This window comes from Rhagoletis pomonella, unplaced genomic scaffold (assembly GCF_013731165.1).
Source record: "Rhagoletis pomonella isolate Grant_MI unplaced genomic scaffold, Rhpom_1.0 Rhpom_scaffold_00009, whole genome shotgun sequence".
In the NCBI taxonomy this organism is placed as follows: domain Eukaryota; kingdom Metazoa; phylum Arthropoda; class Insecta; order Diptera; family Tephritidae; genus Rhagoletis; species Rhagoletis pomonella.
This window is the reverse complement of record NW_023458563.1, coordinates 419,945-438,754: the sequence shown is the minus strand read 5'-3', so window position 1 is coordinate 438,754 and position 18,810 is coordinate 419,945. Positions and strand designations below refer to the sequence as shown.

Below are 18,810 nucleotides of genomic sequence, written 5' to 3'. Positions count from 1 at the left end.
ACAAACCGCTTGCGATGTGGATGGTAAAATCGCCTCATTTGCCTCTGAATTTTCACCAAGTGAGGACGTAAGGCAGAAAAATGGAAGAAAACCAAAAATGTTTAACATTGTGAACCGGAAGAAAACTGAAATTCTGTGCTTGAATGACTCATGTTTGCATGGTGTATGGCAAAATGGGAAAAGTATGTTTGACAAGCCGCTTGTATGGTGTATTTCGCTCTTTACTCACACTTGACCCGAACGATGGGAGTAAGGGAGGGAAAGTATTTGCGGGGCGATCGGATGTCTTGTTAGGCCCTTTAAATGGAATTGCGCAGGAGTTTAATATGTATGGACATATGTGCATATTACTGCCAAAATGCTACGCACATACATACAAATGTACATATGTACAACTCACGGCAGCATACATACATATGCACATAATTACACGCATACTCAAATACAAAAATAAATATTTCATTCATAAACGCATTCGCATATTTCTCAAGGTCAAGATCATTATTCATTCATAAATATGTACTACAGCAGCACATCTCCCCGCAAATTCATCACCGTCAAGTGCAACTTTGACAATCCGACACAAAAATTCTAAAATGTAAAATTGAAGAAATCTCCGCCAGCCAAGTGAAAAGTGGCAATTATTTCTCTATATCCAGTAAAATAAGTTATCTCGAATTTTGGGAATTTTTGACAAAACACTCAATTTCTCTACTCCCTTCCAATATTTCAACCATTAACCAGTATTTTAAGGTGTAATTTTAATAAACATCAAATAAAAGTGTAAGTTCACTGCAGGAAAATACATTAAATTTTTTTAATAAAATCAAAACTTCTAAAATCACAAACATATGTGGTTTTATAGGAAGTTCATAAATGTAACGTGGCAACTTAGCTCGTTTTCACATTTTTCGGTCCGAAATTGTTAAATTTTTGTCCATGACGTGCCATGATTTTTAGACAGGTGTGTCAATGTGCCTTGAACACCATTTGCATAAATGCAAAAAAATTATTTTATTTACTTTTTAATATTAAAAATTTCTATACTTCAAAGCGTTTATAAATATATATTTATATATATCCGCAGTTTATTTTAAATTTTCTTCATCCGTAACCAAATCTTCAGTACCATAAAAAGATTCAAACACATACAACCAATGCGATGTCCACGCTAGTGCTACTCCACTGTACATGTGTATATGTATATATGCATGTACGCGTGTAAAAATGTCAATTCAATTTTGCGTTAAACCCATTTTAGCGGACATAGTTTTTTTGGTTCCAGCTGTTAATAACACACTATTTTACAACGCTTTTTATATTTAATCTTCATGAAAGATACATGTATCGTCGAGAACATGGTTACATGCAGAGATTTAAATTAATTACTATTATTCTCCATACAAAATGTATAAGTATTACCTTATTAACGCAAAGTTATGCGAAAATTTAAATATTTCGTAAACGTAGGGTTAATGGTTTCGCGCACGTGCTAATCTGGTGCCGATTCGCAGAAAGCAGACCAATCGTATATATGTATGTACATATGTACATTTATAAATGCATACATACTTACATTTTCGTTTGTTTGTCTTTTTGGATGCATGAAAAATTTGGTAGCAGAAATAGGTAATATCATTGAAATGAAGTTTACAAATGTGTGCTTTATAAATTTAGGTTTATTTATTAATTAGATATGTAAATGACAACGTGGGGGACAAACATGCACATGAGTAGCGAAGCTGCCACCCATCCAATGGCAACTTACACGACTTTATTAGAAAATATTTGAGAACTGAATAAATATTGAAAATGTTGAAAATTTTTTTAAATTGTTTCGGCTTAGATTAGCGAGATCTTTACTAATTGCTGCGAAAATCCGACGTTTTCAGATTTTTAGTGTTTTTAGAAAAAGTTTAAAAAGTTTCCAAGTCGAAAATAATTAGAAATGGAATTATTTCCATAAATATCGAAAAAATGCGAAAAATTCATTCAGACTTTCGACTTAGTTTAGGGAGATCTCTACAAAAAAATGGAAAATAATTCTTTTCACAGTTTTGGTTTTTTTTCAAAAAAATTCTAAATCGAAAAGATTTAAAAAAAGACTTAGTTATTTTCATAAATATCGAAAATTAGGAAAATGTGCTTAAATAGTTTCGGCTTAGTTTAGCACAAAAGATTTTTTCACAGGTTTTGGTTTTTTTTTAAAGCCAATACCAATACAGTTTTTTACTTGAAAATATCACAAAAATTGGAAAATGTTCTATAAGATTTTCGATTTATTTTAAAGTTGATTGTACAAATCACCGAAAAGAAATTATTTTTTCCCTAAAAATCTATTTACAAAAAAATCTTACTCCAATACAGTTTTATAATTGAAAATATTACAAAAATCAAAAAAATTCTGTATAACATTTTCGATTTATTTTATACGGTATTTGTAGAAATCATCGGAAAAAAGGATTTTTATCAAAAAATGTTTTTACCAGAAAACACACACTTATGGGAGTTTTCTAATTGCAATCATTAACAAAATGTCACAAAAATCGGAAAATGTTATAATATAACATTATATTATAATATTTTCGATTTAATTTCATGTCATTTGTACAAATCACCGAAAAAAAATAAAATTTTTTTACTAAAACAATTATTTTCTCAAAAATCAAACACTATCACAAAAATCATCAATATTCATATTTAATTAACATTCCAAAAGCTCACGCTTTGTATTTTGCTCTCGCTGTTAAGTATTCCAAATATTCGTCGCTCTTAAAATGCGCTTCGCTTGTTCAGTTGGCTCGAAAAATGTGGCATTCATAGTTTTCGGTCCTTCTCTATACTTTACGTTCTCTGTAATGTTTAAGCAAAAAACAAAACCGACTTCAATTCTCATATAAAAATTTAAGATTATCGTTAATTTCTTCATGATCCAATTATCAGATATAAACAAAATTATTATGGGACCACCTTTCCGGTGAAAAAAGAATAATCGAAATCGGTTAATGTGGTCCAAAGTTATGCGGAAGCGTACATAAAAAATTTTCCGACGAACTGATAACCTTCTCCTTTTTGTGAAGTCAGTTAAAAATAAAATAAAAATGCAACTAATCCTAAGACTAAAAACTAACAGTATTACCTAAATAAAAACACAACGAGAGAAACGTAAACATGCTATTATAGCTAGGTAAAATTAAGTCGCTTATACGGGCGGATTTTGGAAAGGTTAGCTTATTACACAGATAGCTAAGTAGCTCATCCGACATTAAACGGAATGGAAAAATACAATTCCTTGCTTTCAAGTACTCAGATATCTCACAACTCAATAGGCGAGATCTCAAACCAGAAATATGATTAAATTTAGCCAAACCAATTACATAACGTGCTCCGTGTTTGAAAATTACTTCAATTTTATGAGCAGATTGAGAACTAGGTTTGCTGTAAATATATTCAGGATAACAGATTATTGGTAAAATCAGTTGTATTACAAGTTTTCTCCTGATGTCGACCGCCGTAAACATTCTTAATTTACGTAGAGTGATGAATACTTTGCTTATTATGAAGTTCACGTGATCATCACAGTAAGGACTAGAGATAATTACAAAACCAAGGTTCGTTAATTTAGACACAAATTTAAGACACTTATTATTAATATATATCATATATATATAAGTATAGCAGAGAAGGGAATGAGACACTTAGAAATGGGTAACACATAGAATTTATCATTGCTAATTTTTTAACGCCCAAGAAGATATAGAGGACAGATCACAGTTAAACATAGAGCACAAGGATTGGTCATGAGGTCCTGACAAGAAGAGCTAAATATCATCTGCATATGTATGCATTTCCACAGACTTGCATGTGCTAAAAATGTCATTTACAAATCAACTGAATAGTAGCGGTCCCAGTATTGCGCCTTGGGGAACACCAGTACACAGAGGTTTAAGACTAGAAAATTCGGTACCGACCCTTACACTCTGAGTCCTACCTTCTAGGTAGCTGCTCACCAGTCGTATAGCAGACTCCCCGAAGCCAAAATTATTACTTAATTTGATGCAAAGTAGTCTGTGGTTCACCGAGTCGAAGGTTTTAGAGAAGTTCAGCAAGCATAATAAAGTTAATTGGTTATTGTCATAAGAAATTCGTATATCGTCCAGAATTTTAATAACTGCAGTGGAACATCTTTGCTTTGCCCTATCCCCAGACTGGAACGGGGAGAGTAAATTAAATTTGTTAATATGCAAGTTAATTTGCTTTGTCATAAGCTTCTCGAAGACTTTAGACAGACAAGGAAGAACACTTATAGGACGAAAATCACAAGCACTACTCGCAGTCTTACTTTTAGCAACCGGAATGACGCACTATCTCACAAGATTGCTTTTTTCAGAAAGTCACCCGCGAAATGTCTTTTGCACTCGCGTATATATATTAATTTAGTTTGAAGCGAATCGGGATCGATTTCCCATAAAAATATAGATACTTTATCAAAGTGCACTGAAAATATAGCCAAAGCGAAATAGTTTTTTTTTTTTAGTATTTTTTTTATTTAAAAATATTCAGAGTCAAAGGTAAACAAATATTGGTATAAGTAACAATGGTATTACCTTAGTGACGGTGGCCTGGTAGCTGCTGTCTGCGTTATTAGATCTTCTAAGCCGAAGTGAAGTAAAAGGTTTACGGGACCTTAACTCGGACCGCCGGACAGTAACCGACGGTAAGGGGAAACTTAACGAAAGTTCATTATCCGGCGGGATATTATATTTAATGTATGTATAGTTTATGTATGTGTTTGTGTATACACATAGCCATATGCTTATACAGACTTAAGCACGTATGTATGATGGCATTAGGGCGGTTCGTAAATACGTAATATTTAGGCTAAAGGCCTAAACATACCGGCCCCCTTGCGTTACGCAACATCTGGAAAATAACTTGCTACGATGCAGCTACCAAGCTCACCTTAGTCTGCTTACAATTTCATTAATTTTAGTTTTCTCAAAATTGCAAAAAAAAGATGGCTTCGCTGACCAGCGCTTCCGTTCTTCTTCCTACTGCTGGGAGAGGAGAGAGAGAAAAAAATGTACAAACGTGGCCATATTTCAAAGCACTTTATTGAGAAATAAAAGGTAAAAATAAATATGTGTAAAAAATTCATTGCAAAATATATTCAGAAAATTATATTAATGCGTTATGAATATTTTAATTAGGCGCGGTAGGCGCCCGAAAGTATTGTTTGCTGGTGCGGGCGGAAAGGCCTGGTTTCCGCTCCGCGATTTCGTCGCGCTTGATGGCGTGGTCGGAAAGGCCTGGTTACCTATCCAGCCATCCTTAGATGTTCGTGTCGTAATAAGGGTCGGAAAGTCCAAGTTTCCGATCTCCTATCAATGTTCGGGCGGAGAGACCGAGTCTCCGCTCCAAGTTCAATATAATTGCGATCCGCTCATATTGATTTCCATTTATTTAGCTCCCCTATCAATGTTCGGGCGGAGAGGCCGAGTCTCCGCTCCAAACTCAATATTTTTGCGATCCGTACATAATGGAGACCATTTATTTAAATATTGTTGGGTAGTGAGTAATGTAGTTACAAATTGTCTAATATTTGGCATGATCAACTTCACATATTATTTAAATAAATCAGTGTGAACATGGCATTATTTCCAATTATTTTCACTTCAAAAACGAACACGTGTAAAATAGGCTTAATGTCAGCATGCGACCCACAAAAATTAAAGGTGGATCGCATGAACGAAAGACACAAAATCACGTAAGAACAAGAGAGTGAAAAAGTCGATTTTTTTTAGCGAGTTCTACGCCATCTTGTTTCACTGGAAAGCGAGCGAAAAGTAAACAAAGCAAAGAAAACAACGAAAACCAAAATTAGCCAAAATTATTGTCAGCCACTTTAAACGCACAATTTAGGTAAAATGATGCAACAAAATGCTTTAAAATTTGTTGTCATGTTGAATTAACTCTTCTTTACTTGAATAAAAGTGTAAAATAGTGGAGCTTGTGATGTAAACGAACCCGCTTTCGCAAACTTTTTTCTCAAAATTAGTTACAAATACAACGTCGCCTTCGTACGTGATCTTGTATTTTTAGTTCATGGGTGGATCGCACAAGTGGCATACATTCCATTGTGAAGGGATGCATGGGCAAAGTTAAATTTTAATCTCATCGAAAAATGTAAATTGCATTTATTATGTTTGGAAGTGCCAATGTTAAGTGCTCTTATGAAAAATATCATTTCAATTGATGACTTTATTTATTTAATTACAGTCTACAGAATTCAATTCTTACAGACTAATTAGAACTATTAAAATAATTAATTAAATTGCATAAACAAATTTAATTTAAACTTATTAATATTCAGATCAAAATCAATTAAACTTGCGTATGTATTACAAAGACTAACACATCTAGAAATTGGTTCATTATCACCATAATTCGTTGAGTGCGTTGCACATTCAAATAGTCGATTATTCCTCAGGTTTCGCGGTGGAATATACAATATGAGCAAATTTGCAAGATACGTACAATTAATACGACCATTAATAATATTGTATATAAAAATTATAGAGAAATACGTTCTCCTGTCATGCAAGGATTGCAATCCAAGTAACTTCCGCCTCTCAATATAAGAGGGGAGGAAACTATGCCACGATAACTTACACAAAGCGATCTTTGTGAATACCTTTTGAACGCATTATATTCTATTTGAATGTATGTCGTAATAGGGACTCCATATTAGAGAACAATATTCAAGGCGACTCCGGATTAGTGAAATATAGAGAGATTTCAAAGTAAATGGATCCTTAAACTCTCTGGTATTTCTTCTTATAAACCCTAGCATTGCAAAAGCCTTGGATACAATATAGTCTATATGTTTCGAGAAAGTAAGTTTCGGATCAAAGATAACACCCAAATCTTTCATTTCATTGCATCTGGATAATTCGAAGCTATTTAACTCGTAGTCGTATACAATGTTATTATTAGCCTTCCTAGAAAATGTAAGAATGTGGCACTTATTTATATTCAGTTGTAGCCGATTTAAACTGCATCATTGTACCAGCGCGTCGAGATCATGTTGTACTTTACAACTATCTGAGTAGTCGCGCACAACAGAGAACAACTTCACGTCATCAGCGAACAATAAGCAGTTAGAAAACTTAAAGCAATCAGGCAGATCGTTAATGAATAATAAAAACAGGAGTGGTCCACAGTGGGTACCCTGCGGTATACCTGACAACGCGTCGACAGTAACTCTTGATGTTGCACATCCAATTTTAACAAAGAGTTTCCTTTGGGTTAGGAAACTAGCGAAAAAAATCAAGTAATTTACCACTAACACCATAGGACTCCAGCTTCTTCAAGAGAATTAAGTGGTTTACTTTATCAAACGCTTTGGAGAAGTCCGTATAGATAACGTCCAATTGCGCGCGACTTTCAAATGCATTAATTACGTGATTTGTTAATATGGCTAAATTTGTACAGGTTGATCTGCTCGGAAAGAATCCATGTTGGAATTTACATATCACACTATTTGCATGATCAAACAATTTGACCTGAATTATATGGTCAAATAACTTAGCCAGAGTGCTCTGGTTAACTATGGGTCTGTAGTTACAGACGTCATTACGATCACCGGATTTGAAAACTGGAACAATGGTACATACCTTCCATTGGCTTAAAAAAACTCCTTTACTAAGACATACTTGAAATAGTAGCGTAATAGGAAAGACTATTGCGTTGGAGCAATTTTTAAAAAAAAGCTGCGAGAAACCTTCTCAGTCTGACTTTGAGCTCGAATAACAGAACATCTTCCTCTGACACAGTGAAAGATGTGATTGTAGGCAAACGTGTAGATGTAAATGTTGGGGTTAAAAAAGAGGCTTGGTTCTCATAAACTTTCTGGAAAAATTTAGTGAATAAATCACATGAGTCTAATGCATTTGTGGAGGTAACGCCATCATACTGCAAACTAGTGGGGAAACCATTTGTTTTCCTTTTAGGGTCGATAAAGTGCCAGAAACTTGATGGATTAGATTTGAGGTTGGCTTCAACAGTATACATATAATGTCTAAATAAAAAACTATGGAGGCAGTCAAAATCCTTTCTCAAGCGATAGAAATTTAGACGATCTGCATCTGAATTACTATTCTTAAATTTCTTTAAAGCTTTATTTTGTATGTTCTTTAAATTGCAGAGTTTAGAGTTAAACCAAGGTTATTTCGGGTTATGGGTCTTTTCAAAGGGACATAGCGGGAGATAGTCGAATTCAGATTCTCGCGTAAAATGTCATAAGAAACGGTTGGACAATTAGAGGTGTTTAGAAACGCCCAATCAATGGAGTTCAAAAAATTATTTAACGCTACGTAATCCGCCATAAGGTAGTCACGCTCTTCTAAAAGATTGGTCTCATTATTTTGAAATGTTTAGAAATTTATTCTAACAAAGATCGCCTTATGATGAAAGCTATTATTCAAAATTGGATGTAAGCATTCCTCACAAGATAATTTTAAATCATTGGAAGAAAATACTAAATCCAGCATTCTACCGTTATCATTTAAAATCGCGTTGTGCTGATTAAAGCCATAAGATAACAAGGTACTGATGAAATGGTTGTCGATGTCAGACCTGAAGTTATGCGGAAGTAAATTATTACCACGGTAAGACCAATATATATTTGTTAAATTAAAATCACCAAGAAAAATTATTTCATCGGAGTCTTTGCCAATATTGATGATATGAACCAGATTTTCTAAATGTTTTTGATAAATCTCAATGTTACTACATGGAGGAATATATGAAAGTATTAATATTAATGATTTATTATATGAAAACTTAATCCTAACGCAAATTTGATCAAGAAAATCATCTACTAGATCAAGTGTAATTAAACTGCTGCACAAATCCGCTCTTACAGCAAGCATGACACCGCAACCTTTTTCATAACCCGTAGCAGTAGAGCTACGATCCTTGCGGTATACGTTATAGTTGCGATCAAAGAATTCGCTGGAGGAGATGTTGTTATTGAACCATGTCTCAGTTATGGCCAAGAAATCATATTCAAGCAATGATGTGCGGCGATAAAACTGAGATGAATTTGTTCGCATTCCGCTTACATTTTGAAAATAAAGCGAATATTTCGAATCAGAGCGATAGGTAACATGACACGGTTGAGCCGATGACGCTACGTGGCCTGCGGTGTCCCCCCTTGCTTTTGAAAAAATTTGAACGGCCGCACTGTCACATTAGCAGGCCAGATTGTGGAGTTAAGTAGCTTACTATAGAACATAGAAGAGATTCCAAGCTTAAAATGTACTCTTTTCAAAGAGTCAGCACACACATCTTTCTTAACAAGCACATAGCAAGAAAAAGCTGCTGATGGGATCGACGAATGTTTACAGACATATTTAATAATATGCCCCGCAGTTACTGAGGACTTAAACGACGACAAATGCAACCACTTCATGGGAGAAGCAACTGCTAACTCCGCACTCGGGTTACATCCAATAATAATCTTCCGCTGTTTAGCTTTCGCGTGTGCATCGAGAGACATGGAACGTGAAGCAGCAGAAGAGGCTGCAGTAGCAGCGGCTGCAGCAGCAGCATACGTGAGAGAACCGGAATATGTTACGCTCTCAACACTATTATTGGTCACATTTGCATTCGTAGTAGCGGGACACGAAAGAGCGGCGTTTGGAATTCGGCTCATCGCATAATTGCTGTCGGTAGAATATGTGTTAGTAGCACACGAAAGAGCGCCATCGACATTTGAAGCTTGTAAAGATATTTGATCGGCCGTCACAGCTCCAGTAGATGTTGACAACGAAGTCAAAGAGTCATTAGGCGGTAGGTTATTAATTTTGTCATTTCCACCCGCATTAACCACTGAATTCGATCTGTCAGGAGAGCGTGTATTTTTAATAGGCGAGTTTGCACCAGACTGTTTTGTTGTCACACCACTAGGTTTCAATGCACTCTTCACTGCACTTAGCTGTTGAATCGAGTCAGTGGTGTCACTGACCTTAGATTGAGAGCGTGTTCGGATTCTATTGGATTTGTTATCACCTTCACCCAAACTTCCTGAGTTTATGTGAATGTTTGCAGCAGAGTTTAACAAGTTTTTTAACATGCTGAAATGTTTCAAAGCATCACTTATGTTCGCTTTAGAGAACGGTGGTAAATTGTTGATACAATTGTCACACGTATACAACACGTTCTTATTGTTTATTTAGCAGATTTAAGCAATCAGAATTTAATATAGCACATCTATTATGGATAATGTTCTCGCATATGCCACAACAAATCAACTCAGCTTCGCACTGAGTATTGCATTTAACACAGTTCGTCATGACGTAAGCAAGTGCATATACATATGTACATGCGTATGCAGCGAAATATATTAGAAACTTTTAACAGAATAGGCAAAAACAGGAGCGAATAAAAAACGCGTCCGCACCCGACAACGGCTACTTAAACTAATATTCGTAATTAGCAGATCAGCTTCAGCGCATGGAGTTGCCGAAAATGTAATAATCGACACTTGGTGAGTTTTTAGCCATTCTCGCAATCCTACAACTGGCCTGCCAACCAAAAAAAGTTTGAATGCCACTGTAGGTGATACTCGGCTAAAAACAGAGTAGCTCATATGTAGGGTTGCCAGACGTACTGCTTTTGGGAGTAAACGTACTCCTTTTTATCGTAATGTACTCCCTTGTACTCCCAAAAAAAAATCTGGAAATGTACTTATTTTGTACTCCTTTTTCCAGCTATTAATATTTTATCATATACAGGGCGTAAAATAATAACTGTTGCACACTTTATAGATTTTGCGAAAAAAGTAGTTTATAGTTAATTATCCACAGATTTTACTTAAATTTTATTAATAAGTTTTTAAATTTTAACCTTCATTTGCGTTTACCAGCGGTAAACCCTTTGAGAGAAGAGCTCAAGCGGTACGCAAGTCTTCGTCGGTTACTTTATTACATATCGTCACTAGACACTCTTAACATACTTCGCCGAAGTTTTTCATAAGCATCATTTTTCGCAATATTTTTTTACGCGCCTTTTTTCGCCGTCAAAACACTAGCGCACCTTTATTCGTGTGTAGTGACGATCTCTTCTGTAACCATAGGCTGATTTCCTCCATTTGGCTCCTTTATACTCTGTCTTTTGTCCAACATAAAGCCTCATACTCAGCAATCGAAAAGACTCGGAACTGGTGACTAGGAGGCCATTCATTCGACGAACCCTATACCTAAACAGTTTTCTTTTTGTTTTTACACAAAATCTAAAAAAAAAAAATACACCTGAAAAAAGCATGTAGTTATCTCCCAAAGCTGGCAAATGGAAATAAGGATTAAAGTTTTAAAACTAATTAATAAAATTAAAGTAAACTATTTATAAAGTTAGCAAAAAATACTAATAAAGGACTAAAGGACTCTTTTATTATTATTTTTAGTTATTATTTTACGCCCTGTACTTTGCCATTTATATTGTGGCAAACACTACTTAGTAAGTAAAGTTAAGTGTGATAGTTAAAAGGTGTAAGCATGGTCGTAGGCAGGTAGGTGCAGGGCCCTTGGGTATAAAAATCAGAAAAATTATAAAATAAAACAAGTAAGAAAGTCTAAGTTCGGGCGGAGCCGAACATTAAATACCCGGCGCAAGTATTAAATATATGTTTTTTACCTTTCCGAAAGCTACCGCTACATGGTAAACCGGGGTGTATCAATTTTGAGTAAATTAGCGTCCTAAAATTTCAAAATATTGAAGTTTCAAGCATTTCTGAAATTTACTGTTATATGAAAAGCGGCCGTAATTTTAGTTCGATTTCAATAATTTTCAACGTTTTGCTTCTATGGGCAAGCATAATAACCACAACGAGTTTGGTACAAATTGGTAGAACGGTTACCGAGATACATATATGTGATCATAAGTGGGCGGTGTCACGCCCATTTTTAAAAATTTTATCCCAAACGTATTTCTTGGTAAAGAATTGTTGCAAGCATTAATTTTGAATAAATTACCTTCAATAATTACTGATTTATTGAAGATTTCGTATTTCTCTAAATTACCGTTATATGGGATGTGGGCGTGGTTATTGTCCGATTTTAAAAATTTTCTGCCATTTCGTATGTTATACTAAGGTTAACAACTGTACCAAGTTTGGAAGAAATTGGTGCAGCGGTTACCAAGATATACACACGTAACCATAAGTGGGCGTGGCTAAGCCCATTTTGCAAAAATTTATAATGTTATTATTTTTCGTCTAAAACTTATTGTAAATATCAATTTTGAGTGAATAATCTTCAGTAGTTTCAAAAATATCGCAGTTTTCGTATTTCTGAAAATTACCGTTATATGGGAGGTGCACGTGGTTATTGTCCGATTTTGCCCATTTTCAATACCGTCCGTCCTACGCCAGAAAGAAGTGCACGTACCAATTTTCGTTAAGATATCTCAATTTTTACTCGAGTTATCGTGTGCACAGACGGACGGACAGACAGTCACCGCTTAATCGATTTCTCTTTTCATTCTGATCATTTATGTATACATTTGTCTATATCTATCTCGATTCGTTTTGCCTGTTACAAACAACCGTTATGTGGACAAAGTTATAATACCCTTGTGCACAAGTGCGCTCGGGTATAAAAATTGCCATACATTCAGGAATAGCCGGGAATTCTTTTGTAAAATTTAGTTATTTTTTTAACATTTATTGTTGCTTTGAAAAAGATTTCTATGATATCCCTGTTTGTTTGTACCTATGTAAATAATGGTAATTTGTAACAATAAATTGCACAAAAAAATCAAAACATAAATTGTCCTCCTTTTTTAAGTTCTGTACTGCTTTTTTTCTATCGAAAATAGAAATATACTCCTTTCTCTGTTTCAGAATATGGCAACCCTACTCATACGCATAATTTCATAAGTTTAATTTCAAATTTTATTAGAAAATGTTATATTCTCTCTCAAAGTTTACATTAAAATATGTGAAATAATTATAAAAAGTTAGTACAATGCATCTTTAAGTAGGTAAAAGTGTATTTATTTTATTACGACCAACGAGTGAACCTGAATGACGAAACGCGATGCGAACTGACGTATTGCGTTCGCTTTGTGGAATGTATGTATATGTACACATATGTATGTACAAATGTCATTCAATGTCACTGAAAAAGGTCATTGAGGCAAATTCATTTACCTACACCATTGAAATATTCATTGAGCAAGAGGCAATTACGGAAGCATGACGCAATCTGGGTAAAATTAAAAAAAATGTTAATATGTGTTATAATTAATATTATATTTGCTTTTCAGTTAAAGGAACCCTAAGACTAAATGTATCGTCTGTGGCCAAATATCGGTTGGACTCAAAACGCACAAATCAACTAAAAGTATCCATGACCCATGTGGCGGCATCGTTTATTGGGGCAGAGTCTCAACACTACCGGCTTGCTGTCAAAAAACCGACATTGAGAGAAGACACGCGTTTTTTTGTTTTTCTGGCGGTCACCGCTCGAAATTTGAGCAATACATTGGCCGCGATACGAGCCGCATGGGCCAGTGTATCAGTAATTTTGATCTCGCAATGCGCAATAATTTTTGTCAAATATGTAAGCTTGGAGAATACGTAAAAAGCCCGCACATTCAAGTGTAGAAAAACTATCATTCGGAATGGTGTTCGCGAACAAAAACATCGCATCCGATTTAACCACATATATGTAACTTTTGGCACAGTGCTTGCGAAAAATGTCGCACGCATACATTATGATTACAGAATTTGTGCTAATATAGAGGTTTCGGAAACTACAATGAATGAAAGTTGCAAGAGTGTAAAAAAATATGCAGACTGTAATAACTTGACGAAATTTGATTTCCTACAAGGCCCTGCTTATTTTTGAAAAGGACGCTACTTTAAAGCTTAGTTTGCATTTCATAAATAGTAAAGATACTGATGGGTGTTGGTGGCTATGTGTCATATTTCATCCCTTACTAGTGGATTTCCAATGTCACGAGTTCGTTAACGATGGGAGTGGGTTATCCAACAACAAAGCAATAATGCACTTGGATACCTACTGGCCTTGGATTTGCACTGGGCGCAATATTCTGGGTCGCTGCAAAAAATGCTAAACCAATGTTGATGCTCAATAAGTTTGTATTTTGTAGAGTCCAGGTGAACTAAGCAATACAATAATTAAATAAATATAAACGGCTGGAGAACTGTGCGTTGTTGCCTGTGTCTCGTTTTGTGGGCTCGTTCGAGGATCGCAATAAAAACAGCTATATTGTAGCACTGATACAAATCTGCAAAAAGAACGTTGCAACAACTTTACAGATACAACATTGCTAGAGCTGCATACTAAACACGATCCTTTCATGATTCGCCCGATACTGCAGGTGATATGCAACTCGAACAAGTCCTATATCGTATGTGTTTTGTGAAACTAAAATACTTAGTAGAAGAAACGTTAATACATATAAAATGCTTTTTGTTCCTTCTTGGTGCCTGCGGTCTTCAGCAACATCCTCAGCGGAGTCGTAATTGTTGGCTGCCGTTCCATATATATGAACCAACTTCGGCGGCGGAGCCTGATGTTAATTTTCTTTGCCCGGGCGGATGCATTGTCTCACCATCTCCGTGTCCATCGCTATCGGTGAAAAAATGTGGCGCGTTTCCCGAGTTTGCCTGCCATGCTGGTAGCACGTGGAGTCATAATAATGGAAATTCTTTTTGCGTGGTAACAAACGTATTAATTTTTCTGCATTCCTTTTCTCTATTTACTAACGAAAATTGGAAACTAATTCATTTGTGTTTTATAACGGGATGTTGGAAAATACACGGATAAAGGGTATACTAAGGAAAGCAGTCTAACTATTTTGTCCATCAACCCGCACCGGAATCAAAGATCTGTGAGTTTAAATATTATAATTTTTTTTATTATTATTTTTAATTGTTTATTTTGGGCGGGTATTCACTAAAATTGCCTCATCGATATCTATAATATTTTTATGATAAAACAAGTAGGGAATCAGCAAGCTTAGGAATCATATGGTGACTTTAAAAATTTCAAAGTATAATTAATAATTTTCTTTTTATACTTGCTAGTTGTTCACTGTTTTCATCTCATTCTCAGTCGGAGTAGTTCGCTACTCTGCAATTTTGTTTTTTATAGTCCTAGATCTGTCGGTGGTTGATTATTTGTAACCCAGATCAACTCGGGGATACCCGAGTAAGAACCATCACCACAAAATGTGTAAAAGAATATCCTTTTGCAAGTTTTTACTATTTATGCGTGGAATCCCTCCCCATGTAAGGAAGTGGAATATGGTCGTAATAGGAAGTGGAATTGAATAAGGGTGAAGAAGGTGGGTGTTGACTCTGAGTTTCCACCGTTGTATGGCGGGAGTAAAACCAACTTCACAAGTGGTCTGGTGACTTGACCTTTCTCCGTCAAGATGTCCACCACACGCTCTCTGTGATCGGTACCGGGGTGTAAGTTGACAACTCCCCCCAATCTCCATTCAGTTGGGGGTAAATTGTATTCCTTGGTAACTACGAGATCACTTGTTTTTTATATTCTCCTTGGGGTGCTTCCATCTAATTCGCTTTTGTAATTCAGCTAAGTACTCCACTTTCCATCGCCTACAAAACGTCTGATGCAGTGCTTTTAGTTTCTGCCATCGATTGGCGATGGAGGCAGGGTTCTCATTCACGGTTCTGGTGGAGCTATAAGAAGTCCACCAGTGAGAAAATGGACTGGAGTAAGGGGTTCCAGGTCATTTGTCTCATTTCAAGAGGGACTCAGTGGTCGCGAATTGAGGCACGCCTCAATCCTCCATTGCTCCTTATTGCTCCATTTGACGTGGTTTCAAAAGCTTAGAATTCAGAACCTTTTCAATTTTTGACGTACGGCTATGCATGGCAGTCTGAGCGCATTTACCTGGTTGATATGCAAATTGGTTCTTATTCAATGGTTGTTCCGTTAGGTTGATTTCTCTGATGTGTTGATCCAGGATTTTCTCCACGCCGTTAAAGAGAAGGATTACCTGACTTCGGTAAAAATGCGACACACACAGTAAGAGGGATGCTGTGTATAGTGTGGAAAGGACTGGGGATACATAATGTAGTACCCAAATGTGTATACATAGGTACTATACAGCCGTACTGATTTAAAATGTGGTATCTGCATTTTTCTTCGTAAATGAGATATTCACATCGTTGAATTCGTCTGGAAAAAGAGTTTTCAAATTATAAATAATGATAAAGTTAAATTAGCACTTTTGCAGTATCCGCAGAAATTTTCGATAAATACTGATGCAAAACGTGGGTATCAGCAAAAATATTGCAGTATCTACACTTTTTCCAGTAATTCAGCCGGGTTTGTAGCCTGCATACTGATCAAAAACAATGTATCTACACTGCCGTATGCAGATACGTAAATTTTAAACAGTATTCTTGGTCGTTTGAGAATATTGGTATTTTTTTTTAAAGCACCCCGTTTTTTTATAAGCATTTGAATAACAGATAGTTACGTAATTCTTATCTAATTAAAGGTCAGACCTACAGCTTTTTAATTATTTGAGCATCGATTCTCTTTATAGCTAGACGTTGATCATTTCTACTGGAAATCCCTATTGAAGGAGCTTACTCATTGACTTTAAATAGCAAAGAAGGGAGAGTTTTACTACAGAAGTTTTTAGCCAAGGATCCACTGCATATCCCTATGAAAAAAAAAAATATACAACAAGTAAACAAAACTACTGTTTTTAAAATTTTTGCTAAAAATAAATTCACCAAAGAGCCCCATTTAAAATTATTGAAACGAATATATTTAACATCAGAAGCAAATAACGAAAATTTGGTTAAACATTACAGTGCACACTTTCTTCTTTTGTGTCTAGTAGTTTTTTTAAGATTGGTCCAAAAAAATCATAATAAAAAAGAAAGCAAGGCAGGTATTTAAAGCACAGAAAAAAAAATATTATTAAAAGGACTATGTTCTCTTTGACGTACGTCAAAAGTTAGTAGATGTGGGAACTTTTATGGCTGCCCGTTGATAGCTCCGTTATATAGCTTCAGAAATAATATTTTAAAGACATTTTTATCAAAGTTGATAAATATGGCATTTGACCAGTTTTGTTACACAAATACTCCTACGACCACAGGCAAAAATATTGGCTACAATATGTAATTTTTTTGCCATGTATACGTTTTATCGGTCCACTTGCAAAGTATTCGCATTTCGGATAATCGTTTATGAAAATTGAAAACATTTTCTGAACACACTCTGCAAGACCTTTCCAACGATACCTCAGACATGTAGATTGGGCGTCTGGATAAAAACTTCCAAATCTCGTGTATATTTAAATAAAAAAGTCATTTCAACATGCCACTGTGGCTGCTTTCGTCACTCGCTGTGATATCTTAACACTCTTCCATTTGAAAACCATATTTTATTATTTAATATAACTTGGAAAAAAATTTTTTCTTAGCTAATTTCGATTCTCTACAAAAAAGGTCCATAAACTAAATTATGTAGTACTAATACTTTCGAAAATACTTGCAATTTTAGTAAAAAATTGTATTGATTACTGTATTTATTAATTTTTATTTTTTTAACACATTGAACTTTGATTGACATGGGCGAGCCTAAGATATTGACCAAAAATTGTCATCTTTTACACAGATTGTTTTTAGAGCATAATCAACCATTATTTTCGCCCCAAGCATCATACATGCATACCCAGTGGGAAAAGATAATCTATAGGAATGCAAAGAGTAATAGATAGCCCCTATAACCTACGCACGAAAAAATGCAAGAATTTATCCGCGATGTCATGCGAAAGTAATGTCTCGCATGTCGCTTTAAGAAACTATGAATAGAATCTATAACTAGAATAAAAAAATAGAAATAAATATAAAAAATTAAGTCCGTGCCACAGGTTTTGAACCTGTGACCAACAACAGGGCAGTCGAATACGCATCCATTAGGCTACAGCATCTGTTGAGATAACGTGAACAAAAAACATACTTGAGTTAGTTTTCAAACTTTTTGTTTTGTTTGTCGCTTCAAAGCTACACATCATCCGCTCGCTTACATTGCGATGCATCTTTTCGTTCAACCGTAGTTATTAATCTTTTCTTGGTAGAAAAAGGTAATGGATTCCTATTTTCCTACATACATGCTAGGGCTGATGATACCCGGGTACCCGGTTACCCGGTTACCCGGGTATTACCCGGGTGCCCGGGTAATTCGGGTAATGCCCGGGTACCCGGGTACCCGATTACCCGGGTATTACCCGGGGCTTTTATTACCCGGGTAGTCGGGTATTACCCGATTTGCCCGGGTACCCGGGTAATATACATATGTTGGTGCCGGTTAAATGAAAAACACCCGGGTAATGCGACATAAAGCTTCTTGTATAATCTTTTTGGTGAGGATAAATATTTTTTCAGTGAGAAAATTTTTTTTTATAATTATTTTTTTATGTCTAGAGTGTACGCGACTATGTACACCTAACCGCTTGCCTGAGTAGACGGAGACAAGAAAAGTAAATTAAAACATTAGTTTCTGTACTTAAATTCAAACTTCTAATTTTTGTAAATGCATATACATACATGCATGTGTACATATGTATGTATGTATGTATATTTTAAAGAATATTAAATATTAATATTTTAAAACAGGGACTGAGAACGAAATGTATGATCGAAACTAAATGCCATTGTCGTAGTTTTGTTCTCAAGAATGCGTCAAAACCAAAACCAAAATGAGAACAAAACTGACGAGAACGTTC

At 35.3% G+C, this 18,810-nt stretch overlaps 1 protein-coding gene across 1 annotated transcript in view; it reads right to left on the bottom strand.

The window, feature by feature from the left end:
* Positions 1 to 2,665: 2,665 nt before the first annotated feature.
* LOC118745524 overlaps positions 2,666 to 18,810 on the bottom strand; it is a 418,331-nt gene continuing 402,186 nt past the window's right edge. The window contains exon 4 of the mRNA XM_036478973.1: positions 2,666 to 2,853. Within this exon, the coding sequence (XP_036334866.1) occupies positions 2,838 to 2,853 (16 nt within the window). The 3' untranslated portion in view covers positions 2,666 to 2,837. The remainder of the gene's footprint in view (positions 2,854 to 18,810) is intronic.